At 38.4% G+C, this 27005-nt stretch overlaps 1 protein-coding gene across 2 annotated transcripts in view; it reads right to left on the bottom strand.

Annotated features, from left to right (window-relative positions):
- col14a1a (collagen, type XIV, alpha 1a) overlaps positions 1-27005 on the bottom strand; it is a 106789-nt gene that overhangs the window by 6002 nt on the left and 73782 nt on the right. For both annotated transcript variants that reach the window (XM_086077787.1, XM_086077788.1), the window contains exons 32-47: positions 26485-26627; positions 25196-25305; positions 22827-22985; positions 20865-20942; positions 20052-20138; positions 16861-16914; positions 13457-13552; positions 13031-13084; positions 10215-10268; positions 7603-7656; positions 7445-7516; positions 5583-5618; positions 3701-3767; positions 2714-2905; positions 2427-2504; positions 972-1127 (exon numbers count right to left, since the gene is read on the bottom strand). In XM_086077787.1, coding sequence (XP_085933913.1) covers positions 972-1127; positions 2427-2504; positions 2714-2905; positions 3701-3767; positions 5583-5618; positions 7445-7516; positions 7603-7656; positions 10215-10268; positions 13031-13084; positions 13457-13552; positions 16861-16914; positions 20052-20138; positions 20865-20942; positions 22827-22985; positions 25196-25305; positions 26485-26627 — 1490 coding nt within the window. The remainder of the gene's footprint in view (positions 1-971; positions 1128-2426; positions 2505-2713; positions 2906-3700; positions 3768-5582; positions 5619-7444; positions 7517-7602; positions 7657-10214; positions 10269-13030; positions 13085-13456; positions 13553-16860; positions 16915-20051; positions 20139-20864; positions 20943-22826; positions 22986-25195; positions 25306-26484; positions 26628-27005) is intronic.

Below are 27005 nucleotides of genomic sequence, written 5' to 3'. Positions count from 1 at the left end.
AAAAAAAAAAATCTGCCAAATCCTCTGGCGATGCCAAACAGCTGGTTTTGCTGTTGCCATGCGCTGTTGTTTTGAGCCTGATTGGGAACACCTGCCACATTTGGCTGATTTGGATAGAGGGGAACTTCAAAATGGTGTCTGGTAAAACTAAGTAGTGGGAATGTTTGGAGTGAGCCCCAGTGAATTGTGGTATAAGTTAACAGAATGATTTTCAAAAACAAGCCTCGTGAAATGTTATATTTTGTTGCACAGACTTTTGAAGCAATGACTGACCAGCCAAAAGTGGAACTTTTTGACAAGGCATATCAGCGCTATGTTCACAGATACAAAAACAAAGCAGAGCAAAAAATAAGAACACTGTCCCTACTATGAAATATGGAGTTGTTTCTGTTATGAACTTTGTCACATTTAGACTAACTATTTTCATCCAAAATACCACAACTTAAACCAAAATGGCTGCCAAAAACAACACTTGACTCTAATGCAGCGATATCAAAACGAATTTCTGAAGCTGTGGCAAGATGACCACATTTGTGACGACCCCCACGGAGCGAGGGATTGTCAGAGAACGCCTCCACAATGTCCTGACCTCAACCCCTTTGGACACTCGTGCGATCAACACGAGCACGTTGGCAGACTTGCGCCAAATGCTGAGTGGGATGCTGCGTGTGACCAGCGTGAGGAGGAGCTGCCAGGTTATTAATGTCTGTGTGGTTCTTTCACGTTACCCCTGAATTGTTTTTTGTTTTTGTTTTTGAATAATCTGGCATTAATAGAGATATTTTTCATGATAATTCTTAAGGTTCACGACTGACAGGAGCAATCGAAAATAGTATTTTCAATTTGCAGCAGTTTTTATTCATGATGTCAAAAATGGACCCAAACCTTCACTGTCTACTTATGTCGAGTGGTGGTCTAATAAAGTACAACTAGTTGATTACTGTACCCAAGTCGATTTTCAGTGCGCTTACCTCCAACATTGTATCCCAAACAAGAGTTCTGGTCGCAGTAACCCGGTGATCCGGCTGGCCCGGTTGAACCCGGATTGCCCGGCCTCCCTGGAATCCCCGGGGTCCCAGGCCGGCCGAGGGGCCCCTGACTGCCTGCGCGTCCCTCACCCGGTAAACCTGAGGACCGAATCAGAGCAAAGGTGTGCAAGTATAGGTAAATAATGACAAATCCAGCGTGGATGATGTCATTGAACTATCAACTTTCCCAGCCTACTCCTGCAACAAAGCGATACTAAAGAATTAAGAACTGCCTGCCATGTGGATTCTGCATAAAGGAAGCCACGGGGGAAACGAGAAGCTGGCTAACAAGCAGACATTTACCCACAGGGTTCAGTTTTATGGACTCCATCACGACTCACTTTCAGAGTCAGCCAGAGATGAAATCTACAGTATATTTGGCTAAGTGAGATGTCCCATTTGGATCCATTGGACATCATTTCTTAAAAAATAACATCCCTGTAATGCACGACTAACGGATGAGCGTGGTTCATCTTTGAGTTTGAAGGGAGCTTATTTAAAATATCACAAGAATGTGTTATACGCACTCAAGGCTATCACCATGCTGAGGCAGACAAATCCCAATGCTTATGAGGAAATCAAGTTTGAGTCCTTTTGTCTTAAGTGCAACGCACTCCCTCAAGCTGCCTTTCATTTCATCAGAGAGCAAAAGCGCAACCAGTCTTAGCGTCTTAAATCTACTGCCGAAACATACGGTTTTGTCGGAAGAAACGCGACGAGCTCCAGAGGCTCGAAGCCCTTCGACATACTTTGGGAATAATCGAGCAGTGTTCAGGCGGTTCCGGTAAATGCAGACCTCTGCCAAGGCCTTTGTCGCCCATGAAATCAATGTGTGAAGATTGATGATCTGGAGTCTTATCGGCTAAAAGAAGGTCAAGTTTCATCCGCGGGAACAAAAATAGAATCCTATATTGGCACAAAAAATTCCAACCTGAACTGATGAGATTCGATTTTGGTCAATTCAAATAAATTATACATGAGGTTTCTTGTTTCATTCGTGGTGGCCTTTTTGGTCGAATTCACGCGCCCATCTAAGCTTAGGGCAGCCATTTGCCTCGTTTTTGACTTCATATACGGCAGTTTTTCAACATTCAAAATAATATATTTTTCATAGTTGACATTTTTTGGGGACATTTGCAATATTAATACCTTAGGGGTGTACTCACTTTTGTTGCCAGGGTTTAGATATGAATGTCTGTATTTTGAGCAAAACAATCACGCTGTTATACAAGATGTCCATTGACTACTTTTCATTGTATCAACGTGTCATTTCCTCATGAAATGATAGAATCGAATGTCTGCTGAAATGCGAGGGGCGGGCTCACCTTTTGTGACATACTGTATATCAAACACATTAGACAGTAAATTGCAAAAACTTCTTGGTGGAGTTCATCTCACCTGGTGGTCCTGGGGGTCCCCTCGGCCCTTGAGTCCCAACACTTTGACTCCCCCTCTCACCCTTCTCCCCTGCAAGACCTGACGACAGCGTGTGGCATATCACATTTTCCATTTCTACTTTATACCACACAATTATATATTTTATATATTATTTATAGCACACAATTGATTGACAATGGACAGGGAATCCATTCCCGCCCGTCCCCGTCTTGACACGCGTCATCCTTTCGAGACGAGACCCAAGTCCTATTTGGTCTACATGCCACTCAAACATCTTCGTCCCTCACCTCTCTCTCCTGGTCGCCCGCTCTGCCCGTTAGGACCAGGGAAACCGGGCCTGCCGGATGGTCCTTGCTCTCCCTGAGGTCCTGGGGGGCCTCTTCTGCCAGGCTCACCAGGTGGTCCGGGCACCGTACGCACTGATGTAGCTGACTGGACTGGGATCTGGTTCAGGATGGAGTTATAGCGAGACAAGTGGCCTGCAAACGGGAAGAGGTGATGATGATGATGATGATGATGATGCAAGAAGGCATTGGAGGGGTTGTTCCCCTCAAAGCAATGCTTGTTAAAAACGGCCAGCAGGTGGCAGCAGAGTATAAGAGATCAACCAGGGCCATGTTGCAAAAAAAGCTATTTTCCCCACTGTTTTAAACAGATGTATGAATAATGATGAAACTCAGCTATATTCTAATGCTAATTGCTGCAAAACGGAAACGGATAGAAATATACTTTATTTTCCCTGATGAAAGAAGAGACTCTAATCTTTCTTTTGGTAGGTTCCATATTTTTTTTTTTATAGCAATAAAACAGAATATTCTGTGGACCTTGCAAAATCTGTCAAAATACAGCAAAACAGTAGGGAGCGAAGGGGGTTGCTTCAGTGAAAATGGCTGGGAGTGAATGAGTGTAAATAAATAAATAGTCTAACAAACGTTGACAGCTACAACATTTTAAAGATTTGAAATTATTTTTGACAAATGTAAAAATTGTAAATACATTTGTATGCTGAAAGATATATTTTTTCCCCATTATATTTATAGATGTTTTTTTTATTTTAAATAATACAAACACCTATTGGTATTTTCTGCTTACTTATTCAATAATTCTTTAAAAAAAAAATTGCCTTTCATGCCCCACTGTACCTCCCTGATAGTTAAATTTGTCCTAATTAATTCTCCGATCAATTGTGTATATAAATATTGCACATAATCGTATTATATGTGTGAAAGTGTACCCTAATGAAGTGTCTGTGTTTTATTTTGCCGATGACTCACTCTGAATGAGCTGCTCGCACACTTGTCTTGCAATAGCACGCACAGCTGCCTGGGACTGCACGTCACCCTGAGGGGGAAAAGCACACATATTTATACACAGACACTACAGATGATCAAATAGGTTTCTCTTTATGGTGTACTTTTCTTCCAGACCAGTAGGTCATACGATAAGTGGGCAGGTTGGTGATGGTCTTTCCGAGTGCGGTACATTGGGGATCTAGTCAGTATAATATATAGTGCATTGCATAATCGGATAAAAGAGGAGACCAGGAACTCCCCCCACAAACTGTTCCCTCAAGTTTGGAAGCTTAGAGATGCACAAAATGTCTTCATTAACTCATTCACTGCCATCAATTCATAAAAAAAAAAAGATGATTAAAAATTAGGGGTGACAGGCGATTACACTTTTTAATCATAATTAATCGCATGACTTCACTAGTAAACTCACAATTAATCATACATTTTATATTTGTTCTAAATACAATAAAAAAAAAATCTAGGTTTTCATACTCTTGCTAGCAAAAGTGAAAAAAAAAGCTAAACTAATAGAAATAGTTGAAATGATTTTTTTACGTTTATAGCCGTCAATGGCAGTGAATGAATAATAATTAAAAAAAAACAAAAAACAAAATGAGTGTTAAAATGTTAAACTAATAGAAATAGTTCAATTAATGGATCTAGCTCGACTCTCGATTACTTCACTGAGGTGTGTCCCAATACTCCATTTTGAGCACATCACATGAGGAACTTGCTGTTCTCTTTCCGTGCAAAAAGCATTTCAACACAATGGTGTTTATTTACGGGGCTCAAGCCTAACTAAAATGTTCTTAAGCCCTCCCTAAATTAATTGGTTGTGTATTTTTTTTCTATAAATATATATATATATTGTTTTTTTTACTAAAAAGATCAAAAACCTTAACTCATTCACTGCCATTGACGGCTATAGACGTAAAAAAATTAATTTGAACTATTTCTATTAGTTTAACGTTTTTTCTACTTTTGTTAACAAGAGTATGAAACCCTATTTTTTTTTTATTGTACATTTAGAACAGATATAAAATTAGTGATTAATTGTGAGTTAAAGTCATGATTAATTACTATTAAAAATTGTAATCGCCTGACGCGACTTAAAGATGCTTAAAAATTCGGGGCGTCAGGCGATTACAATTTTTAATTGTAATTAATCGGATGACTTCAAAAGTTAACTCACGATTAATCACACATTAATCACCCCCCAACCCCCCCTTTCCATGAAACCTAGTGACGCCCCTGTTTCAACGCATCCAGAAAACGTCTGCAGGCCTTGTGAGAAGCCTCCAGCAAATTTGTGAAATGCCGCCTGCTCCATTTATTACAAACCCACAACAGATGCGGGTGGCACTAGCGCGCTAAATTAAATATTTCATGAGACTATTTCCAATAAAAGTTTTTACTTGTGCCAGTTAAATGATCATACACCATCACTGAAGTGAGTTTCATCATTGGGAAGATGCCCACCAGGCACAAAATTATAATACGGATGGGGGGGGGGGTTCCTGGAGAGACCTTCTCTCCTCCAGTAAATGAAGCGCAGTAGGACACAAATGACCGTAAAAGTAGATGAAATTGGACGGATGACGGTTTCACTCAGGGTGGTAAACTGTGTCGTCAAAAAGCCGCACTACAAATCCGAGGCATGAACTCGGACTTGATTGGCTTTCCTTGAAACGAGGAGAAATGCTTGCGAAAAAAAAAAAAAAAAAAACATTTAATGAGAGGAGAGGGATTGATTCCTTCAAAATTAAAATACCGTTGTTGAGTGTGTGCAAGTAATATTTCCATTTAAAAAAAAATTGGATTAGTTCTAACCACTATTGATTGACTGTGGAGTCGGCAGACTTACTCTTTCTCCTTTATCTCCTTTGATACCAGCGGGACCCTACAAAGTAAAGCACACGAGGAGAATACAAATCTGACAATGGCTACCACAAACAGTACTTTTGAAGTTTTGGGGGGGGAAATATCATCCATCCATGCAGGTTGTTTGTGTGCACATAAAAGTGTACACAAAATTGTGGCCTGGAGGGCTTCTGGCGTTACTGTAAAGCACACGGATCCTATCTGCTCACATCACATACACCAAAAAGCTGCCAAGCAAAACCCCCGGATATCAGAGCGCAGCACATTGTAATCTGGAAGCAAATAAATGATAAATATTACTCGCCTGTGATTTATGAATCAAGTTAAGCATATTGCAGCCTTGGAGTAAAAAAAAGCCTGTTTATCATTTGTGTGATGGACGACAATTATATTGTGGAGGACGGGCTCTTCGTGATGCAAATTGCTTTATTAAAAGTGCAATTCAACTTTTCAAGTGGAACTCCTCAGTGTGCGGCGTGCTAAGGAGTTGAACCCAAAATACTGCCAGCCCTCAAATTGCGCCGCTACATGGATTCACTGAACTACAGGACCGGGTGTTTATTTGAAGTTATAAAGAGATGCACACACTGCTGTGTGTTGATTGGCTGATGGTAAATTGCTACTTCGGTGCTACCGTGGAAATGGAGTGTTCCTATAAATAAACACAATCGGGCCCTCCCACAGTGACCACAAAGTCAAATTGAAACGTAATATGCAGTGCCTTTATTTTGAAAGTTGTGCTTTTATACTTACGCGTGTGAATAGTAACAAGTAACAAGTGAGGTAGTAGTTTTTTTTAAATCTCAGTATTTATACATTTTTTCCAACCTTTCCAGAAATGAGTTTCCCAAAACGATTACATCAGTCACTTCTCCCTCATTATGCCGTCTCCATTTTTACTGCTCCTCATTTTGTTTTATTTGCATATTTTAAGCAGTGCTTATCTTTTGCTATATATATATTAGGGGTGTAACAAACACCGATTTGACCCGGAAATCCGATTTTGAGTTTAACGATGCGAGTGCGCCGGCACACGGACTAATGAATCGGTCTAAAAATTATAAATCGGTTTTATTTTATATGAACAATGGAATACCGGACAAAAGTGTCGCCATGTACAGTTGTTTAATAGGTCACGATTCAATTTGATACAGATTAATTAATTAACTAATCCCGATATAAATCTATAAATTGATTATTGTGATTTTTTTTTTAACTTAAATTTCCGAAAATACTAATCAGTAAACAACAGCTGCCTTTTATCTCAAACCTCAGGCTTATAACTGTTAGCCACTGCATTTAAACAATCTGTTGCAAGTTTGAACAGCATTGAAAATTAATGCTCCATTAATATAACATTATTCCATGCTTAACGAGTGAACCCTAACCCAAAATATGACGTTTTGTTGAATATTTCCATAAACAAAATCCATTCAAGAATTGCACGCTGTAATATCGCCGAATCGATTTTTCTAACACCCCTAATATATATATATATATATATATATATATATTAGAAGGAATGCATCACAGGTATTCCCAATGAACACAAATCTTAAGTGTGTTAAAACACTTGTCAACATGACCATTGACCAGTTATGCTTTCGTTGCAAATGTCGACGCATCATTCAGAGGAGAGCTGCTAAAAGGAGAAAAATGGAGTTTGTGAAGAATTGCACTCAAACTGAGAAAATCCTCCTGAGCAAAGTGCAGGGAATTGCTTGACTTTCTACAATAAGGCAAAAAAGGTTTTAAAATGACTGAAGATTCGTGGCCACGTGAATTGGAATCAACACAATGTTATATTCATTCAATTTATAAATGATGAAATATGAATCAGCTTACCGAAAGTCCGTGCTCCCCTTGAGGACCTGCTGATCCAATTGGTCCGGGAGCTCCAGGTGCACCCGGGGCTCCCTGAGAGATGGAAAGTGCTGCTTGGTTATTGAATGTACCTGACAGGAACGTATTCTCCGGGTAATTCGAAGAAAGCGGAAACTTACTAGAGGGCCCGGCGGCCCCTGTCGACCCTGCGGTCCATTATTACCTGGAAGACCCTGTGACCCGTGCAAAGAAAATACACACCTATCATCCATGTTCTTATTGTCTGTGAATTTCCAGATCATCTTAGAGCAACACGGTTCTTTAAACTTCTAAACACATCTCCAGCACCTTCACTTTTGAGTTTCAGGTTGACTTGATATTTATTTTGGTTGCTTCTAAATATTCCTGCGGTTTTGTCGCACAGTCGCACAAATTCAGTGTTATTCACCTTGGAAACTGGAATTATCATCCAAACGGGGGAAAATGGATGGCTTTGCTTTTTTCGAAAAGCGCCCGGTGTTCTTTCATCACGGATTCTCGCCTTACATGGCTCTCATTTCAGCCTGTCTGAAGTGAAGCCAATACAAAGCAACGCCACTGCTAAAATATTGAACACAGCTGAAGATACACAAGCCCTGAGATATTCCAACGAGCGAGCCTCGGAGTTCTGCTTACGTCCGTTGGCTTGCTTATTACTACGTTGAATCCTATTTGGTGAGAGACAAAGCTCGCTGGGAACATTCCCGGCGGCGTTTCGTTTTCGGAGGCAGCGACGGTATCGAGGGGATATTCATCCGTCCAATCGAAAACACTCACTCCAACACCGCTTTGTACATTCTTCACACGGTAACAAATGACGGGAGAGTGAGAGGCGCCCAGGAGTCAAGCGTCCGCGCAGTCAAGTCGGACCGAACCAACTAAAGACACACTGGAGATGCTAAACTCACATCTCACATTTCCACAAAAACTTGATTGTGTTCATATGCAACAAGAAAAATCCACTTCTTGTATTGTTACAAGACTACAAACATTCTCAAAGAAGTCAACCAGTGTAAACAGCCAAGTTTGGGATGTGATTGTGAAGTTACTGGCCTCACAACCAAGACTTCCAAGAAATACAAAAAAAAAAAAAAAAAAACATCACAGCTTTTGTTAAGAGGTGATAAGCACATTTTTCGGGGTGGTCAGCAGCCCTGTGACCCGCTAGAAAAGATCCACCCCTGCATTATGTTGATCTCCACAATGACAACCAAAACAAGAGAAATCCAAAGTAACAGGACATTTTTAACATCATTAATTTGACCTTGACAAGGAGCTAAAAAATGAGGAAAACATTTTTGCTTATTAGCTTTAGTCACCTAAACTCATTTGCTCCCAAAAACATTTAAAATGTTTAAAGTGTCCCAAAGACGTATTTATATGTTTAAAAAAAAAGAAAAAGAAAAGTTTTTTTATGCCAGAGCACACAGAAGGCTTTGATGCAGCCTCTCAACTGCAGAGGACGGTTGAAGAAATGGTAGTTATTACAAAAACGGCCAGAAGGTGGCAGCAGAGAAAAAGAGTTCAACCATGTTGAAAAAAAAAGCTAATTTACCCACATTTCTAAACCGATTTGTGAATGATGATGAAACTTAGCTATATTCTAAGGCTTATTTCTGCAAAACGGAAACAGATAGACATATGCTTTGTTTTTCCTGATGAAAAAAGAGACTAATATTTTTTTTTTGTTAGGTTCCATGTTTCTATAGCAATAGGACAATATTCTATGGGCCTTGCTAAATCAATCAAAATCCAGTAAAACAGCCGGGAGCGAAGGGGGTTGCTTCAGTGAAAATGGCTGAGTTAATGAAGAGGAATTTTGCCACTATTTTAGTTAGTTAGTTAGTTGTCAGTTTCTTTGGGTCTTTGCATATCAAACCCACAACTTTTTCCGACACTCACTATTATTACACCTCTTTTAAGAAAAAAAAGAAACTAAATGAAACTTTAAATTCCATCATGAACTTCAGCTTTACAAATGTCATGCCCCCAACCAACATCCACTAAAACTATTTATATTAAGGTCACTCTAGTCTGTAGAATTTGATTGGAGGACGTTGTAAAAGATATAGGGCAGTGGTGTCCAAACTACAGCCCGGGGGCCATTTGCAGCCCGCCATCCATTTTTTTAATAGCCAGCAGCATATTCTAAAAATGACTTAACATGGCCTGCAATGCTATTAAAAAAAAAAAAACGGTCAGAAGTTAGAAGTGTAGCTGTCAAAGAAGTAGGGGCACGTTTGTAATCGGTACTACCAAGTACCACAATTAAACTTTCTCCGATATACAAAGACAAATACAGCTGAAATAGTGTAAGAATTGCTCTTCTGCGGAGAACAAGAATTCACTTTCAGAAACAAAAAGGGTTTTATCCACTTCCTGCTCAGTGTCAAGATCCAGTTTGTGAACATGATCACATTCATGATCTTCTAATATGGTCACCTTACTTGTACAAGTTGCTCTGTTTTTTGGTTTCTGAATGTGGAGGTGGGATTCCACTGCTGCTCAGTGTAGGGGCGGATCGTTTCGAGAGGCTAAACTATTTGCCTCGCAAAAAGCCTTGACGTAGCAGTTTTTCAATATCAACAATGTATAACCGCTTGATGAATGGGAGTGGTTTGGAGATTTATGACTCCCATTGGCACACAGCAGAGGCAACTAACTGGGTGGTTGCTCATTTAAAACGATAAGTCCTAATAAGGATTTCAAACTCATTTACTTGAAACTGTCCGAGTAACAAAATATGTCTTACCCTCGCTCCAGGGGGGCCATCCCTACCGGCGGAACCCTGACTTCCAGGAACGCCCTAAAACACAACATAAACGAGCAGGATTTGAATAATCTCACTGCGCACAACCAAACACAAATGTCACAAACTCTATATGCTGAAAGCTGAAATAATAATGATGATCTTGTCTCAATTTACTCACACAGTTAGTTAGAAGCTATTATTATGTTGTATGAATGGCAACAGGTGGACCCGTAGGTTAATTGGACCTTTTATCATCTAACAGAAGAGATTTTAATTGTTCTGTCTGTCACTGTTGCTGGCACGCCTACATAGATGAACAAAGACACATTATTTGCAGTCGTTTCCAGCCCAAGTAAGGCAAATTGGATCATTTCCACCGGCACACCGGATGACCTCTCGCTAGCGTGCTGTCAAACAGTGGTTGGGAATCTGAATTAGAACATTTAGTGAAGACGTGATTGGGGATGCGGTGAAAAAAATTGGACACTGAAGTTTTCGTCAAATGCTGCAACAAAAAGGGACTTTGGCCAAAGTCTTCAGCGTGCAATTTGTTTACAAACAATTTTAAAATGCGATTATGGATCAAATGTTGCCTTACCTTGCTACACATCATTAACCATAATATGATTTGGATTTTGACAAATGTTGATTTGGCGGCCGCGCCACACACAAACTGCCTCTTAATTCATTTGAATTTGTTTTATGCAATTTGTTAAGATAATGAGTAACAGTAACATGTTGTCAAAACTCATTAAAGGGGTGGACATTTTGCAGCAGGTCAATTTAATGTCATCTACACAATGATACGCTTCCCTTTTAGCTGAGTCCAGTCATTATTTATGACAGTACTGCGCTATATATATATATATATATATATATATATATATATATATATATATATATATATATATATATATATATATATATATATATATATATATATATATATATATATATATATATATATATATATATATATTATTTTAGTTTCTAGGAGGAAAAAAAAAAATCTTCATGTAGAGATTTATATTGTTTTCAATTACTGTATTTTCTTGTGCATACTGAAAGAGAGCAATTTATTTCCATAGTAAACATTCAAAGTAAACAACAGAATTTATATATATAAATGTTAAAAAAAAAAATATATATATATATATGGTAATTTTGAGGGATGAATTGACTCGAAATTCTGAATATTAAAGTAAAATGTGTTGCCAAACACACATTTCCAAACACTGCTTGAAGACTATTGTGATAACGAAGATATGAACACACATAGAAATATATATTCCTTGCTCAGACAAAACAAATAATTACATGATGGCACACACACAAACACACGCTGATAAAATGAAAAAGCCAGATAAGGAAGATGGATGCCCAAACGCACACTTTGCTGTTCATTGTAGCAGCGTTTTCTTTCCTATCGAACTGGAAGAAAGATGAGGAGATGCTGATGACAAGGTTACACGGTATTTACTGCAGCCACAGATGGAGGAAGGAATGAAGATCGACAAGAAAGCAAAGAGGGAGAGAGAAAAGAAAGGGATAGAGGGAGAGGTATAGAGTTCTATTGGTGATATTTGCTGTAAGCGCTTGAAAAATGGAGGCCATCACGCAAACACACACACCTACACACGTTCCTATTCTTCCATCCCATGATTCCAAGGTAACATCGTGTGCATGCATAGGTGGCAATAAAAGGATGAAGGTCATGTATGGCCTGTAAGTGTTTTCCATACAAATACTGTATCTACTGCAAGCGTGACTTAACTATTGCATTAACACACATTTGTGAAAGAAATGTCGGAAATTAATACTTTCGACAATTGAGGACGCTGCTCAGCTTGTTGATTGATTGAAATGAGGTCATTATCAACAGGAAACCATTTGTTACCCAAATACTCAAAAATGAGATTATTTGAAACTCAGCGGTCTTTAGTTTGGAGTTGGGTTAGAGTGTCAGCCAAGGACTCCATTTTTAATAAACTGAACTATAAGTAGCACTTATGTGGGACTTGCAGTGCTCACAGAACCCGTCCCAGATTAATATTTAATTTGCTCTGGCAGGGCAGTAACTGATAATTTAAAGACTTAAATAAAAAGTCTAAATTTTATTCACAAAATGGATAAAAACTCCTTTATTTTATAAACCTCTCATAGCACATCATATATGACGAGTTATATTTTGGACAGAATTTTGAAATATCTGCAAATTTTTGACTTGTTGACATCTGTCTGCAGGCACTTCAGTGATAATTCACGGGATGCTCATTTGTATTTATTAAGCACACGCAAACACAGAGAATAAAAATTTAGTCACAGCTGGGTTTCAGTTCATTTGATCAAGACCAAAATGGAGTGAGGAACGGAATAAGTGATTGTTGGGCCGCCTACCAAACAACTCTGTTTGACGTCTGCCTTTATCTCACTTTTACACGATTGCGGGCTCTATTTTCAGCGTAAATCCTGCGCGGCGCACAGCAAACTTTGCACAGAGGTGGGTTAGACCCGGTGTTGGTAATTTCTCAGACAAGTGGCCAATGCAGATCGCCCCCAACCCCATTGACAATAATAATAATAATAATAATAATTATTATTATTATTATTAAAATATTTAAAAAATATATATTTTTTAAATAATTAAAAAGAATCAATTAAATACATAAACAAATATATAAATAAACAAAACCAAAAATAAATATATAAATACATGAATAAATGAAATATGCCGGATCAGAAAAAAATTGCTGCAAATGCGCTGCCTACAAAAATAGAGCCGTTGATGTTTTATAAAGATACAGAGCAACTCTTACCATTGGGCCAGCTGGGCCGATCTCTCCGGTCTCTCCTTTCTCCCCAGCAGCCCCCTGCAAAACAATGTTCCCCACGTCAGTTGTCTGAGTGATAGTGGTCATAGCGACCGCTATCTAGGGACCCAAGAAACCAACATCAGTTTTCTTCATAAAGTTCTCCCCTAACACGAGTGAGTTTTGGATTTGAGCCTACAAATGTTTGGCAAGATATCTTTTGACAGTTTATGCTGGCAGGTGTTTGATAGCACAGAACTTATGAAAACAATGTGATCTTTCTGCCCAGTTGAGGAAACTATTTTTTTTCCTGTTACAATATATAATTTGCATGCATTTATGATCAATAGTACAACTTTAAATATTATCTAAGTGGAATTGATCTAATATTGTACATAGATATCGTTTATCACATCAACAAGTGAATCTTACCGGAGGCCCCTGAATGGAGAGGCCACTGGGTCCCTGAGGACCTGGTGGTCCAGGTGGTCCGGCAGAGCCAGCCTCTCCCACAGGCCCTTGAGGCCCCTACAAAAAAACCATTACAATAAAAAATAAATAAATAATTCTCATCTTTTGAATACGGTTGTTGAGTATTGCTAATTCATTAATGTCACTTGTACTCAGCAGCTACAATATTAGGTAGATTTAGGCAATTTGAAATATTTTTGTTACTTATTAGGTTACCTGAGAAAATATTGAAAAATAATTGAATCGCCATGAAACGCACAGTTTAGAAATATCATTATTTTTTAAGATCTGTGCAGTTTATCTCCACATTACAAATGCATGGAAATGTGCTGGTGGTGGCATGAAGTCAACAGAACAGTCGACCTCTTCAAATTCCGTGGCAGAAGCTGCAGTGGTAAGACCGCTACGAAGCAATTGTGATCTTGCCGGCGAGCATGCGTGCGGCATACGAACGTGCCAATAGTACCCTGAAATGCATCTCGCAGGACACGCATGATCTGCAAAGAAGAATAAAAATGTCCTTTATTCTGCTTTTTGGTGAATTCTTGGGAATTTCGAGAAAGACTCTTGGGTGGGCCATCTCATGTTCATCGCTTGACACGCTGTCCAATAACAATAATATTTTCTCATCGACTAACTGAAAGACCACCCGACATGTTTGAGCGCAAGTGGTAGGAAGAAGTCTATCGAAAAAAATACCTTTTCCATATGTCAGAATAAATAACCGTGAAGAGAATGGGGGCACGGAACAGCAAAGCTCCTTTCACAGCTGGATGATTAGTTACACTGCACCATAGTATAAATATAGAAACATACACTGCTTTGGAATACTTTATATCATGAATAATGATGGGTATGTGGGACCCATTGAATTGTTTTGTTGGAAAATGTTGGGTTTGTCAATAAAATCCATGCTCGTTAGCCAACATCCAGGGGTTATTTATTTATTTATTTATTCATATAATTTGTATTTGTTAATATGTTTATGTGCAGGGGCAACAGTAATTTACCAGTGCCTAATGATATATACGAGATGTTAGAGTTCATTAAGGCACCCGAGACACCTGTGGGATGCTTTAAAATCGGGAAATGGGGTCCTAAGCTTCAGTAGCTGTGCAGCTTTTGTCAACACACGTGTGGGTGTAAAGGTTGATGACGAGCTGTGTGTCGCAGTGTTTCATGCGGTCGAACTCGACTTGGGACTGGACTGGACTGCAAAAACATGACAGTTGGCGACTCACCCACGCGCGCATTCAGCAATTTGATTTATAGACACTCTCCAATGGTACATGGTGAGTCTGTGTAGGCTTTTGAGGCTGTACATACAGTATATTGTACTTTTATTAAACCATAAATAGATAGAGAAAGAGTCGAGGAAGAATTGGCTTTCGACAGAGGTTGTGGGTGTGAATAAAAGGGAAGAGTGGGCAGTATAGTTGTGTTCAAATACGTCTAGAATTTGTTATACTTGGGGCAAAGATACCTGGTAACTGTTTTAAATTGGGGGGGGGGGGGATGCACACTACACTCTCCTTAGCTTAGCTATTGAAGAGAATCGTCTGTTTCAATTTAATTAGAACTGTTTAGATTTAGTCATAACTGTTCTAACTTACTCAGCAATGATTGATAAGTGTAATAATGTGACCAAACGTTTGAAGATTCGTCCTTCCACATTTTATCACTTAATTAGCCAGCTGTTTCGGGGGAGAAAAAGTGTTATAATCAGTTCCTTTGTAAAGTTTTATGTCTACAAAAGTGCCTGGATGTCTGGCAAACTGGGGGGCGGCGGGGGGCGGGGGGGGGGGGGGGGGGGTCGTGGCCGGGCAATTTTTACATAGCAATTGACCATTTGTTATTGTCTTGTGACTCAGAGGGCAGAGCAAGGGGAGGGGGCTTGGGGGCAGCAGGGCAGGAAGGGGAGGGGCTTTTTGGGATGTTGGAATTATAATGGCGGCTGCAAGTGGGAGGAGCGGGACAGACGCATGGGGAGATAATGGCGTTTGGCCACACATGTGCTCTCTTCTGTCCAGAAATTTCTGAATTAATAAAACCTTCGAAGGAAAATGTTCACCGATCTCAACTCTGATTCTGAAAACAACTTTACGAACACGCGGAAAACTTAAAGGATCGTTTTCCAACACTATCTTAAGAGTCTTTTACACACAAAGTCTTTTATAACATCCCCCTCTTTGTTCTTGAAGCACGGCAACAAACGTCACTTCGGAAAAGATAGAAAGCACCGGCAGACTTCTAACTTATCTTAGTCTAGCTAGTACATTAAGCAAAACAAATTTAGAAGTCTGCTTAGCTAGTTAAAGCTAAGCTAAGTTAAGTGGAAAAGATAGAAAGCAGAACTTCTAACTTGGCTTAGCTTAATTTAGCTAGCTAAGCAGACTTCTAACTTAGCTTAGTTTAATTTAGCTAGCTAAGCAGACTTCTAACTTAGCTTAGCTTAATTAAGCTAAGCTAAATTAGAAGTCTGCTTTCTATCTTTTCCGAAGTGACGTTTATTTTCGTGCTTCAAGAACAAAGAGGAGGATGTCATAAATAAAAAATAAAAAAACTCTCTGTGAACACTTCACATCCCGGACATTTAATTCCATCTTTTGACCACCTCAACAGGCAGTAGATGGGGGCTGTTCTGTGACTGTCCTCGGAGAGCAGGTGTGGACCAAACATATGTCGGATGTATAGTCAGCAAGTGCGTGAGAACACTGCTAAGAGATGTTGTGGGTGTTTTTATTGATCCTCCTTTAGTTGTTCCTCTTGGGAGGGCTTTCTTCATTCCCCTGTAGCATTGTACCTCCACCACATGAATGACTTGGACTCATTAAAAAGTCACACAGCCACTTCCTTCATTTTTTAGCACATTTGATAATAAGCTCCCAGTCAACCTTAATGCAAATAGGAGTTTACAAATTGCATTTCCTCATGTGGCAGCATAACTATGTCTATTCAGCAAATTCTTGCTCAAATGATTACAGATTTTAAAGAGATGTATAATCAGTCATTAAGTTTAATGTTTTACTTTTTCCTTTTTTCAAGGTAACGATAGAATATCACAGTACACTCTTCTCGCCTCTATAATGCAGGCGAAATATAATCGGTTATACAAATCTATCCATTTCAAAGTATTAGAATTTTTATAAATATTTTATTTTGAACATGAAGCATATTTTATTTACCTAGAATGTGCAGATATTCATATTTCAAATTAAGTATTTTTTTTTGAGGGGGGGGACACCCTATACGCAAAAAAATTAAATTAAAATAAAAAGATGCTTACAAACTCATTTGTTTGTCTGGTCAAGTGAAACATTACATGTGTCTAGCATGGCACCAAAAACACTTGGACTTTGACTCACAGTCACGCCGGGTTCCCCTCTGTCTCCTCGTGTTCCCCGTATTCCTGGACCACCCTGAAACACACCAAAATATATATACACGTACATATACCAAAATATATATATATATATATATATATATATATATATATATACGTACATATATATTATGTACGCATACATGCATGCTTATATGTATGCGAAATTGTTACCATTTAAAACATTTGTACACAAGCATTTCATTATATGCACCAGTATAAAATAAGTAGTGGCCTTGAAGCAGTGGTGGGCAATTTTATTGTGCATAAGGGCCACATTGATTTTTACAATGGACAGATGGACCAGGTCATTTGCAAATGAGGTAAAAATAATTTTTATCAAAAGTTGTGAAAATTATAAACATAAAACACGAGGTACAAGTTCATTCTTACCATGATCTAGTATAAACGATGCTTCCTCAATAATTCAGCAAAAGTGTCGCTTTAATGCTCTTACTATTGAGTTGTATCCGCAAGTAAAGTCTCAGTCCAACAAACTGTCGTCAGACTGGAGCTCCAGTATGTCCCTGAAGCTATAAATTATTACACTTGGAAGACATTACTACCTGTTGTAAAAACAGCTTCCAACTGTAGATTCATAGTTATTCTTTGGACTACTACATGCTTTGACTTAAGAGCGTCTATTTACTGAGCAGCACAAGCTTTACGGCAGTGTGTGATTCTTTGATTTGAAAAGGTGCTGGGCAACAAATTTGATTTCATTTGGATTGCTGATGATCAAATACTGTACTGCTGTAGTACTAATAAAGTCATGTAATGTTTGCTTTTTGGAAGTTTCTGGCCAGGATGAATACATTCCAAAACAAATGAACTTTACTGCTTAGTTTGGTTCCCCTACTCTTCAAGTCATCATTGTTGCTATTGTAAGCTTTTTCAGGAAATGAGTAACTCCAAATTACACATTCTTCAAGGTTCCGATTGGCCAGAAAGTTTTTCTCTGTGTTTATTTTTCCTTTCGGACATGTTATTCCAATAGTTTTGGAGTTATTACAAAAATCGTTGCTTTGGAATGCAGTTGACAGTCCCCATTATGAATTTTTACATGGACTGATTTTTAACTGAAAATACTTTATTTACAGAGATGTTCAAATTAACGGTAACTATTATAACTATCAATTTTTATGTGGACTGATTTTTAACTGAAAACAGAGCTTTTTGTTATTTACAGAGATTTTCAAATGAACAACTCTCACCACCAATTTTAACCAATAGACTCATCCATAGACTAAAATCTAGCGCAAAGAGCGGTCTAACTGTGCGCATGGGTGGAAAGTAGTCTTTTTTTTCTCTCGCATTTTCACAGATGCACACAGTTAAAAAAGTGCAGATTAACCGCCTTCCACCCAGGTAGTTATTTTTGTAAATTAATTTAATTCAATCAAGACATGTCATGGGTCAAATTGACCCAGGTTACAGTTTAAAACTCTATACAAAGTGTATTGTTCTTTTTCTTCATTTCATTCTAAACAGTTTTGAATTCCCTTGTCACACCCTCATTTAACTCATTCACTGCCATTGACGGCTATAGACGTAAAAAAAATCCTTTGAACTATTTCTATTAGTTTAACATTGTTTCTACTTTTTCTAACAAGAGTATGAAAACCTATATATTTTTTATTGTACATTTAGAACAGATATCAAATTTGTGATTAACTGTGAGTTAACTAGTGAAGTCATGCGATTAATTACGATAAAAAATTGTAATCGCCTGACGCCCCGAATTTTTTATAATCTTTAAGTCGCGTCAGCCGATTACAGTTGTTTAATTGTAATTAATCACATGACTTCAATAGTTAACTCACGATTAATGACACATTTTAAATCTGTTCTAATAGTACAATTAAAAAAAAATCTAGGTTTTCATACTCTTTTTAACAAAAGTGGAAAAAAAAATTAATCTAATAGAAATAGTTCAAATGAATTTTTGACGTCTATAGCCGTCAATGGCAGTGAATGAGTTAACAAGAATGTCATTTTTAATGGTTCAACATGCTGACCCGCTGACATTTTTGGTGTACTAAAATTTGAAACAAATGTAACAGGAGGGTTGCAGTACATCTCATACATCAAGCGTACTTACTTGCAGATTTAGCAATTGAATTTAGTTCTGAAAGAAGGTTATGTTACGTGGTCGACAGGAGACACACATCGAACCGCACGCGGAGACCGGTGTGCTGTTGTAGCACTGAAAAGATTTATCCCACCATGGCAGTCACTGACGGCCACATTCCGCAGTTACAATGTGATTTAAGTAGTCTGTTCAAAGCTGCGGGGCCACACAAACACCGTGAATAGGGGACATAAAGCAACAGGAAAAAAAGAGAGACTCAGTGTTGGGATGAAGGGGACGTAAAAGAAAATAATAGGATGGCCACAAAGACAGTATCACAGCTGTATGTTGCGCTGCTGTTGGTTGAAGAATCAAAGGGAAATAAAAATGAATGCGCAAAAAAATAGGCAAAGGGAGGACAATAACAAAATGGTAGGAATTGTGCATTAACATATATATTGGCTCTTTGTTGCTGAACTGCAGTATCGCCGCACTACAGGCTTCTTAAGTGAGACCTAATTACAAAAAATTAGAAAGACGCTGGCAAGTGGACATGTGGATTCCTCAAATGAGAAAGTGGACCTGACTTGGTTGCATCGGGATGACGACAATTCTGGCAGATCCTAATCTTCTGTGATGAATGGAATCAACATTTAATTGCTCTCTCAAACTATGTGGTGCCGATGATAGAGGCGGACGCAATGATTGAGAGTTTAGTGTCTTAAGTGAATAGCAGAAAGCACAGGCCATATGGTGAATGAATGGAAAGACTGAGACTAATTGAAAAATGAAGATCATGACAAGAAGAAGTTTCAGGCTATGAATGAGCTTGTTTACGTGTTACTTAGTTCTTTGCTCTCACAACTAAAATACTTTCGGTATTCTAGAAAGTGAGATAGTTAGCATCATGCAAAAATAATGATTGGATTCATTTCAATCCATTTAACGCAACTCATTACATTGACTTTCTTAGGAAATGTGCAGTGTCATGTAGACAGTACAAAAAAAACAAAAAAACTTCCTGTTCCTAATTTTGACTATAAGCAAAGGCGTGAATAGCTACTGGGAATTCTTAAGTCTGAATCACATAAACAGGGACTCACAGGAGGTCCGGAAGGTCCTGGGGGTCCCTTGCTGTCTTGAGAACAGGTGCAGGCATGAGGCATTGAAGGGCATTCCTCTTCAACTCGCTAAAACAATAAAAACACCAAAAAACTGATTAGGATTATGTGAGGAGCCCACATATTCTGTTTTACTACCTCAATTGTTCACCATGAAAAAAAGAAATACAGTTTGCTAATCATGCCTGTTTCAGTTGTTTTCCTGTTTAGCCATGTGAAAGATATAAACTGAATAATTACCTGTATTTTTTTTTTTTATCTTTCTGCAAAAACAAAAAATTCAACAAATAAAAGAGTACAGTCTCAAATCAATCTTTGACCGGAATGACTGAGAATCTACACAGACAAAAAAAAAAGAAGATATTGTTCTTCTTGAGAATAATTGAAAAATTATTTTATTATTCTTTTAAGCAACACTACACTACTTTGCATAATGACGAATTCCAAGCACTGATTCTGCATGTGTGTACATGAGAGCATAATAGCAATAGAAACATCATACCGTTATATCCTCTAGGTGCTCATTGCCCGTAATTCGATTTTGTAAATGAAATTAGATCCGGTTAAACGGCGGTGATGCTTCGCCAGTGGCCATCGCCATTCAAACGGATTCCAAGTCATTTGGATCTAATTTGACTTTTGGTCGTTCCGGTTTTATCGTCACTCAATTTGATCACAAGCACAATTACGGCTCTGATTATCTCAGGCTGCGAAATCCACCAAATGACTGCACATTCGTGTATGTGTGTGTGTGTGTGTGTGTGTGTGTGTGTGTGTGTGTGTGTGTGTTCTTACCAACGCCGGCAGTTCACAGCACTTATCCCTGCTTGGCCACGAAGTACTGCAGATGATATCAAACATCTGGAGCTGAAACTGCAAATGCACCCGCGCAACGTTAGATTCAGCTTATGGCCTTCGAGACATACATACATCTTGATGTGACGCGACGTGATCAGCTTAGTGTTAATGGTCAATGACATGTTAAGTGGATAAAAAGTCCACGCGTCCCCCTTCAGCAAGCAGCACTCAATCTCTTACCGCCCACTCTATCCTGTGAGACTTAATGCGTTGTACATGGCTAATAATGCACTTGTCTTGTCTACGCTTTTATACATTCACAAATATTGTATTATTCCGCTGTTTGATAAAAGTTTTTTTTTTTTTAAATATGTTTTTCTGCAGTATATATATATATATATAAGACCAATAGACTCATCCATAGACTCAAGTCGAACACACACACACACACACATATATATATATATATATATAACCTTGGCTTCCGCTATACATGCAGAAATTTTGCTATTTTCACAGTCAAAATTAGAAAAAAAAATTGTCATTGTCAAGCGATAATAGGGGCCATATTTTCTTATATAAAGAACTGGTTTATTTTAATTTTTGTGCCGTGAATTTCATAGACAGCGCTATGCCTTGATAGACACTCTAGTGTATTATGCTGCACTCACCCCCCTAGCACATTTGGCAATTTGGACAAAAGGTAGACTAGATTGAGACTAGACTTGCTCAAACCTGGTCTAAGTGGTGAATGTAGGTGGTGTAACATGATTTTGGTGGATTTGAAAGCGAGGCAGACAGATTTTGAGCCCCACGAAGGTGTGTGGTGCATGTCATGGTATTTTAGTCATAAATATGACAGCATTGTGGGACAATCATTGTAGGAATTAATTCATTGAATGAATTGTTATCACTATTATCTTCTATCTGCGCTAGTCTGTCAGAGGTCCGTGGGGAAAACAAGTTGTTGATTATTTCCTCCCATCGTCAGAAGCCCATTTTCAACAGTGACCCCCCCTAACATTTCGGCAACTGAGCCCCCACATCCACCCCCCCAAAAAAAAAGTTTTACATGGAGCGCCAAAGCCACGGTTCGAGGGGGGCGAAATAGACAAAGCTTTGCAGACACCATAATAGACGTCATCATTGAAGACTATTTTAGACATGGATTCACAAACTGACATTTTTGTTGTTTTGGAGGAAACTCACAACATCAAACTTAGTCTTCGGACCTTTTACCGATGGATGACTTGTGCATACTGAATGGACGTCTGATAGAAAAGGTCTTCAACTAAAAAAAAAAAAAATAAATCCACTGTTGGAAACGGGGTTCTGACATTGAAATAAAAAATAATAATTCCCCGCTGGCGGAAACCGGCCTCTGACAGTAAAAAAAAAAAAAAAAAAAAAAAACTCCTCTTTTAAAAAAAATTTTACTAGCGGGAATGGGCTTCCATACAGTTTGACTGCACACTTTGCGCCAGACTTGTGCTTGGCACGAAAATAGTGCCACCGGAGTTTTTCTACCAGACTACAGAAAAGCACTATCATATCAAATCCAAAAAGGTAAGCAGAGCTGCAAAGTTTACTGGCATATACTCAAAAGTTTGTCTGTGTAGTCAACGTGGGGGCGGTTCGTGTTCGTGTTGAGCACCGCTGCAGCACATACAGTAATTGATTGTAGTTCTGCAGCTTGGTGATAAAATGCAATCTAATTTGTATGGCGGCTCACTTTGTGGCGTGGGAATATAGTTCAATTAGCCAGCGGGGGCTTTTCTCAAGCATCGTTTATTTGCAGCGTGGATGCAGACAGGTGAACATCTCCTGATCTGAAGGGAGTTTCAAACTCTCCACAGGCTTTTGCGGATGGTGCTATAACATGCTCATCGTTGTCAGACTTCAAGACATAATCAGTAGACGCCAAAATGCAGGTACGTCAACACAAGACTCCATACTGACCGGGGCAGAGTTGTCTCGTTTGCCTCGGTACCGCACAACGCGACCCAGGACCTCCGCGCCATCCGTGGTGATATTTCCGGCTGCAGTGATGGCTTTTTCTCCCACAACGGCGCAGTCCAACACCACCTTCACTGATGTCTTACTGATGGTTACATGGAGCTAAACGCAGACAAGCATTCATTTGGCATTTGAGCAGTGAGCTAAACGACAGTAGAAAAAAGTTGTATTGTTATGTCGGCATAGGTGAAACTTGCAAAAGTAAACGATACAACCCAACCAAATTTGCCACGAGTGGATAAAAGAAGAAGTTGATTTGATGACGACTAAAGCTTTGAGCGGTTTGATTGTGAGTCATATTGATCGTGATGAGCTCGACCACAAGACTGCAGGTTGAAAATAAATAAATAAATATGAATATACGAAAGCGCAAATTGGGGTCAAAACATAACAATAAACAAAAAAGAAGAAAAAAAGGTTTGCGTTTGGTGATTATTCACAAAGTCTCAAACATCACCAGCATCACTCGGTGTTTTATAAGGCACCTCGTTTGTTTTTGTCTGGCTTATCATTTTGCAGCCATGAGACAAATTGCTTTTGCTTCTTCTGCTGAGAGTGATGCATTATCAGTCATATTGCACGTATGATTTGGAGGGGAAATGGAGGAAATTTATTAACTCTGCTGTACTGTGCGTTGCAAGAATCCATAACACAGGGTTATCAAGAGATTTTTATCTCCAAACTACACAAACACAACTAAACAAACACCAGACTGAAAAAAATAAATGTAATCAGAGCAAACAGCTGCAAAGTTTATGTGATATGCTGCAAGTTTATTTATTGTAAATACTTGTGTTGTTGTGGAGACTGGAGCATTTTAAAAGCCCAAATCATTTTAAAATGTATTATATTAATTTCTATCCCTCAGTGGTAAATTCAATTTAAACTCAGTATTTTTGTTGCACACCACACACAAAAAAAAAAAAAAAAAAAATCAGACTGTCCAATTTTCTTTTGTCCACAGCAGGACTCAAACTCCAAAGACTCCAAAGTTAAAAGGATGAGCTCCTGCCACCCCATATAATGGAAAATCAGAACACAAAATAAATTCAACACCAAATGGGTCTCTCATAAAAAAATGAACTCAAAGATCCTCACATGAAATGTCATCCATAACATCCACGGTATGTAAAATTAAATGATTGCAAATGTTCCTTTTCCACAGCATGAATGGCTTAACATGTCGATTTATAGGGTTTATCATTATATAAAGGTGCAGGTGATGTGCTGTCATGACTTGACGAATCTCTTCTATTTGCTTGAAGAAAATGTCACTTCATTTGTAGTTCTTCGCTCACAGATCGGCCTGTCAAAAAATCCTCCCACCTTCACTCATTGCCTCAAGCTGAACATTTGGATTTGGATTTATGCACAGGCTAATCTTTCATACACAAATATGGGCATCCAGTTGAATTTAAAGTGTAACATGCTGCATTATTTAACCTATATCGAGCTTGAAATATGGAATACTAAAATGCTCATTTGAATTTTTCCAATATTTTGGATGAACTATCAGGCTGATTAACATCCATTTTGTAACACACAGAAGCAACTTTGCCTTCCAACAAGGCCGTTAATAGTAAGATAAATTATATGGAAACTGCTAATCACTAAAAGCTGTACATCATTATGAAATAATGTTACTGACTTTTAAATGAGGCAAATATAATAACTTAGCAGCTCCTTGCTCACCTTTACTTTTGAATTGTAATAAGAGGTGGGCAACTTTAATGGTATGCGACACGACAAGCTGAAACGAATTATACCCATTACATTTGTATGCAAACTGTACGTGTGGCTTTGCATAGATAGTTGCACAATTAGCACAATAGATAGTCGCTAGTGCTTGTCCATGTGAGGCTCAGTTAATATTTCATTAAGTGAGGAGTGTGGAACTTTGATTTGTTCCAAGAGGAAAGTGCCCTGAGACAACTGTTGTGATTTGGCGCTATATAAATAAATTGAATTTGTCCTCTCATATGTTTGCATGAGACAACTGTTAATAAATGTGAACGTACACTCGACTTTTCGCTGGGAGCGTCTTTTGTGTGAAAAAAATTAAGAAAACAAAGAAAGAAAGAAACCATCCAGATCTTCACTTAAAGCAAGATTTGACCTTAAGACATACTTCAACACTATAAAGGGCTGGTGCTGTTAAAATGACTACTTGAACTCATAAATCACGATGAGGCACTCCAAAAATATCGGAAGGCTGGTATGAATGATGCTAAAGTGTTTTTAATGGATACTTAAAATAATAATAATAATAATAAAAACACCGTCAACAACTCACTTTAAGTAGAAAAACTAACCTTGTGGAAACTTCCATGGAAGACTTTTTTTATTTGAGTTCCTTCAAAGGTGACACTTTGAAAGTCTCCTTTGTAGTCATAGTTGAAGAATGTCAAACTCTTCCTTGAGTCTGTAGGCGATTAGGAGAGATGAACATTAAGACATATCTTTCATATAATGAACAACCACACAGACACATGCAATTGACAAATCAGAGAGTTATTCATTTGACAAACAATATGTTCATTATTGTTGCACAATGAACCCCAGCCAATTCAATGTTTGGCATTTGAAAATTCACCTATGCGTACAATTTTTTTTGGGGAAACTACACTTGGTTGAAAACTCTTTTTTGTGCAAAAAAAAAAAAAAGGCCACATATAAGATTATATATATTTTTAGTTGGGGGGATGGGGGGTAATATTCCGAGAAAAATCTCCCAAATGTATAAGTAAAAAAAACCTTGAATATTTGCGATATTATAAAATAGAAAATTCGCAAGAAAAAACTCGAGAAATAAACTCGTATATTTGTGTTTCTTGCAGTGCCTCTTCAAAGTGTGAATGTTTAATATAATATGGTTAATCTCTGCTAAAGCAATTACTATCTCCTTATTTTAAAACCCGACCGAAAAGTATAATTTATCGAGTTCTTCAACCGTAGGCATTTTGCACACTTGGAATTGTGTTGGCGACGTGTATTTTTCGCAAATCTGAGTTTATTTGTCATAAATTGGTGATTTTTCCCCCTCAAATTTGCCACTTTATGCCACAAATTTTTGAGTTTATTTCTTGTAAATTTGAGGGTTTTTTTCTTGCAAATTTGCCACTTTAAAATGTCACTAATATTCAAGTTTTTCCTCGTAAATTTGTGGATTTTTTCTCGGTTTACTACCCCAATTCCCTCCCCAAATTTTTTATTTATTTATTTATACGCAGCCCTAATACGCCGTCGCATCTTGTGGCATGTTTGTGCCAAGGATTTTTGCTGACGTAAGCAGGGGAACTCAATTTAGTCAGGCCACAGCAGCCTTTTTTTTAATAGTTCTCAGAAAGAAAAAAAATAGTTCAGAACTACAAGAGAATAATTGAACGACTGCTCTATTTTTATCTTTGTCAAGTGAAAAGTTGCTCGGTGAGTTAATTTCACATCTTTGTTCTAATCAAACAAATCTCCCCAGCCTCAGTTTATAAAAGTGCAGCATCATGAAGGATTTATCTTGAGGTGCTGAGACTGCAGACGACACCACAAATCTGCAGATTGAGACAATGACAAGATAAAGAAGCGACACGAGTTGAAATAAACCCACAGTCCAAGATGAGTCCCACCAATGGCTTGGTGTTATTATCGAGGATTTCCCACAATGCAAAGGGCTCCTGTGGAGTCTCGGGAAGCAGGCGGATCATCATTGAGATGGTGTAGTCAGATGGTAAACCTTCAGGATGAAGGTACCTGGTACACACATGTAGGAATGGGCAGACACGCACATGCACACACAGACATACACACACACATCACAAAAAATGAGTTAACTGTGCCCCGAAGGCATGTACTCACCAGGTGTCTTTTCGAAGTCTCTTTGCTGCTTGACAGAGCTTTTACGGAGCGTTTGGCTGCCTCGAACTGTCTCGGAGTGCCATCTTTTTTCATCAGAGAATCAAACTTTTTTGGGGGAGGCTGCCTCTGAGCACTTGAGGTTCCAAAGATTTCAGCTTCTACTTTTCAGCACTCTTGTCAATGTCACTTTTGAAAAACTGAACGCTCCTAGTTAAGGAGGCTAAATTTAAAGTTGGCTGACGAAAAGCCCCGACGACACCACAGACAAAATAG

Source organism: Leptonotus elevatus, chromosome 6 (assembly GCF_054856555.1).
Source record: "Leptonotus elevatus isolate MCC_2025b chromosome 6, RoL_Lele_1.0, whole genome shotgun sequence".
Lineage (NCBI taxonomy): Eukaryota > Metazoa > Chordata > Actinopteri > Syngnathiformes > Syngnathidae > Leptonotus > Leptonotus elevatus.
This window is presented reverse-complemented; position numbering and strand designations above follow the sequence as displayed.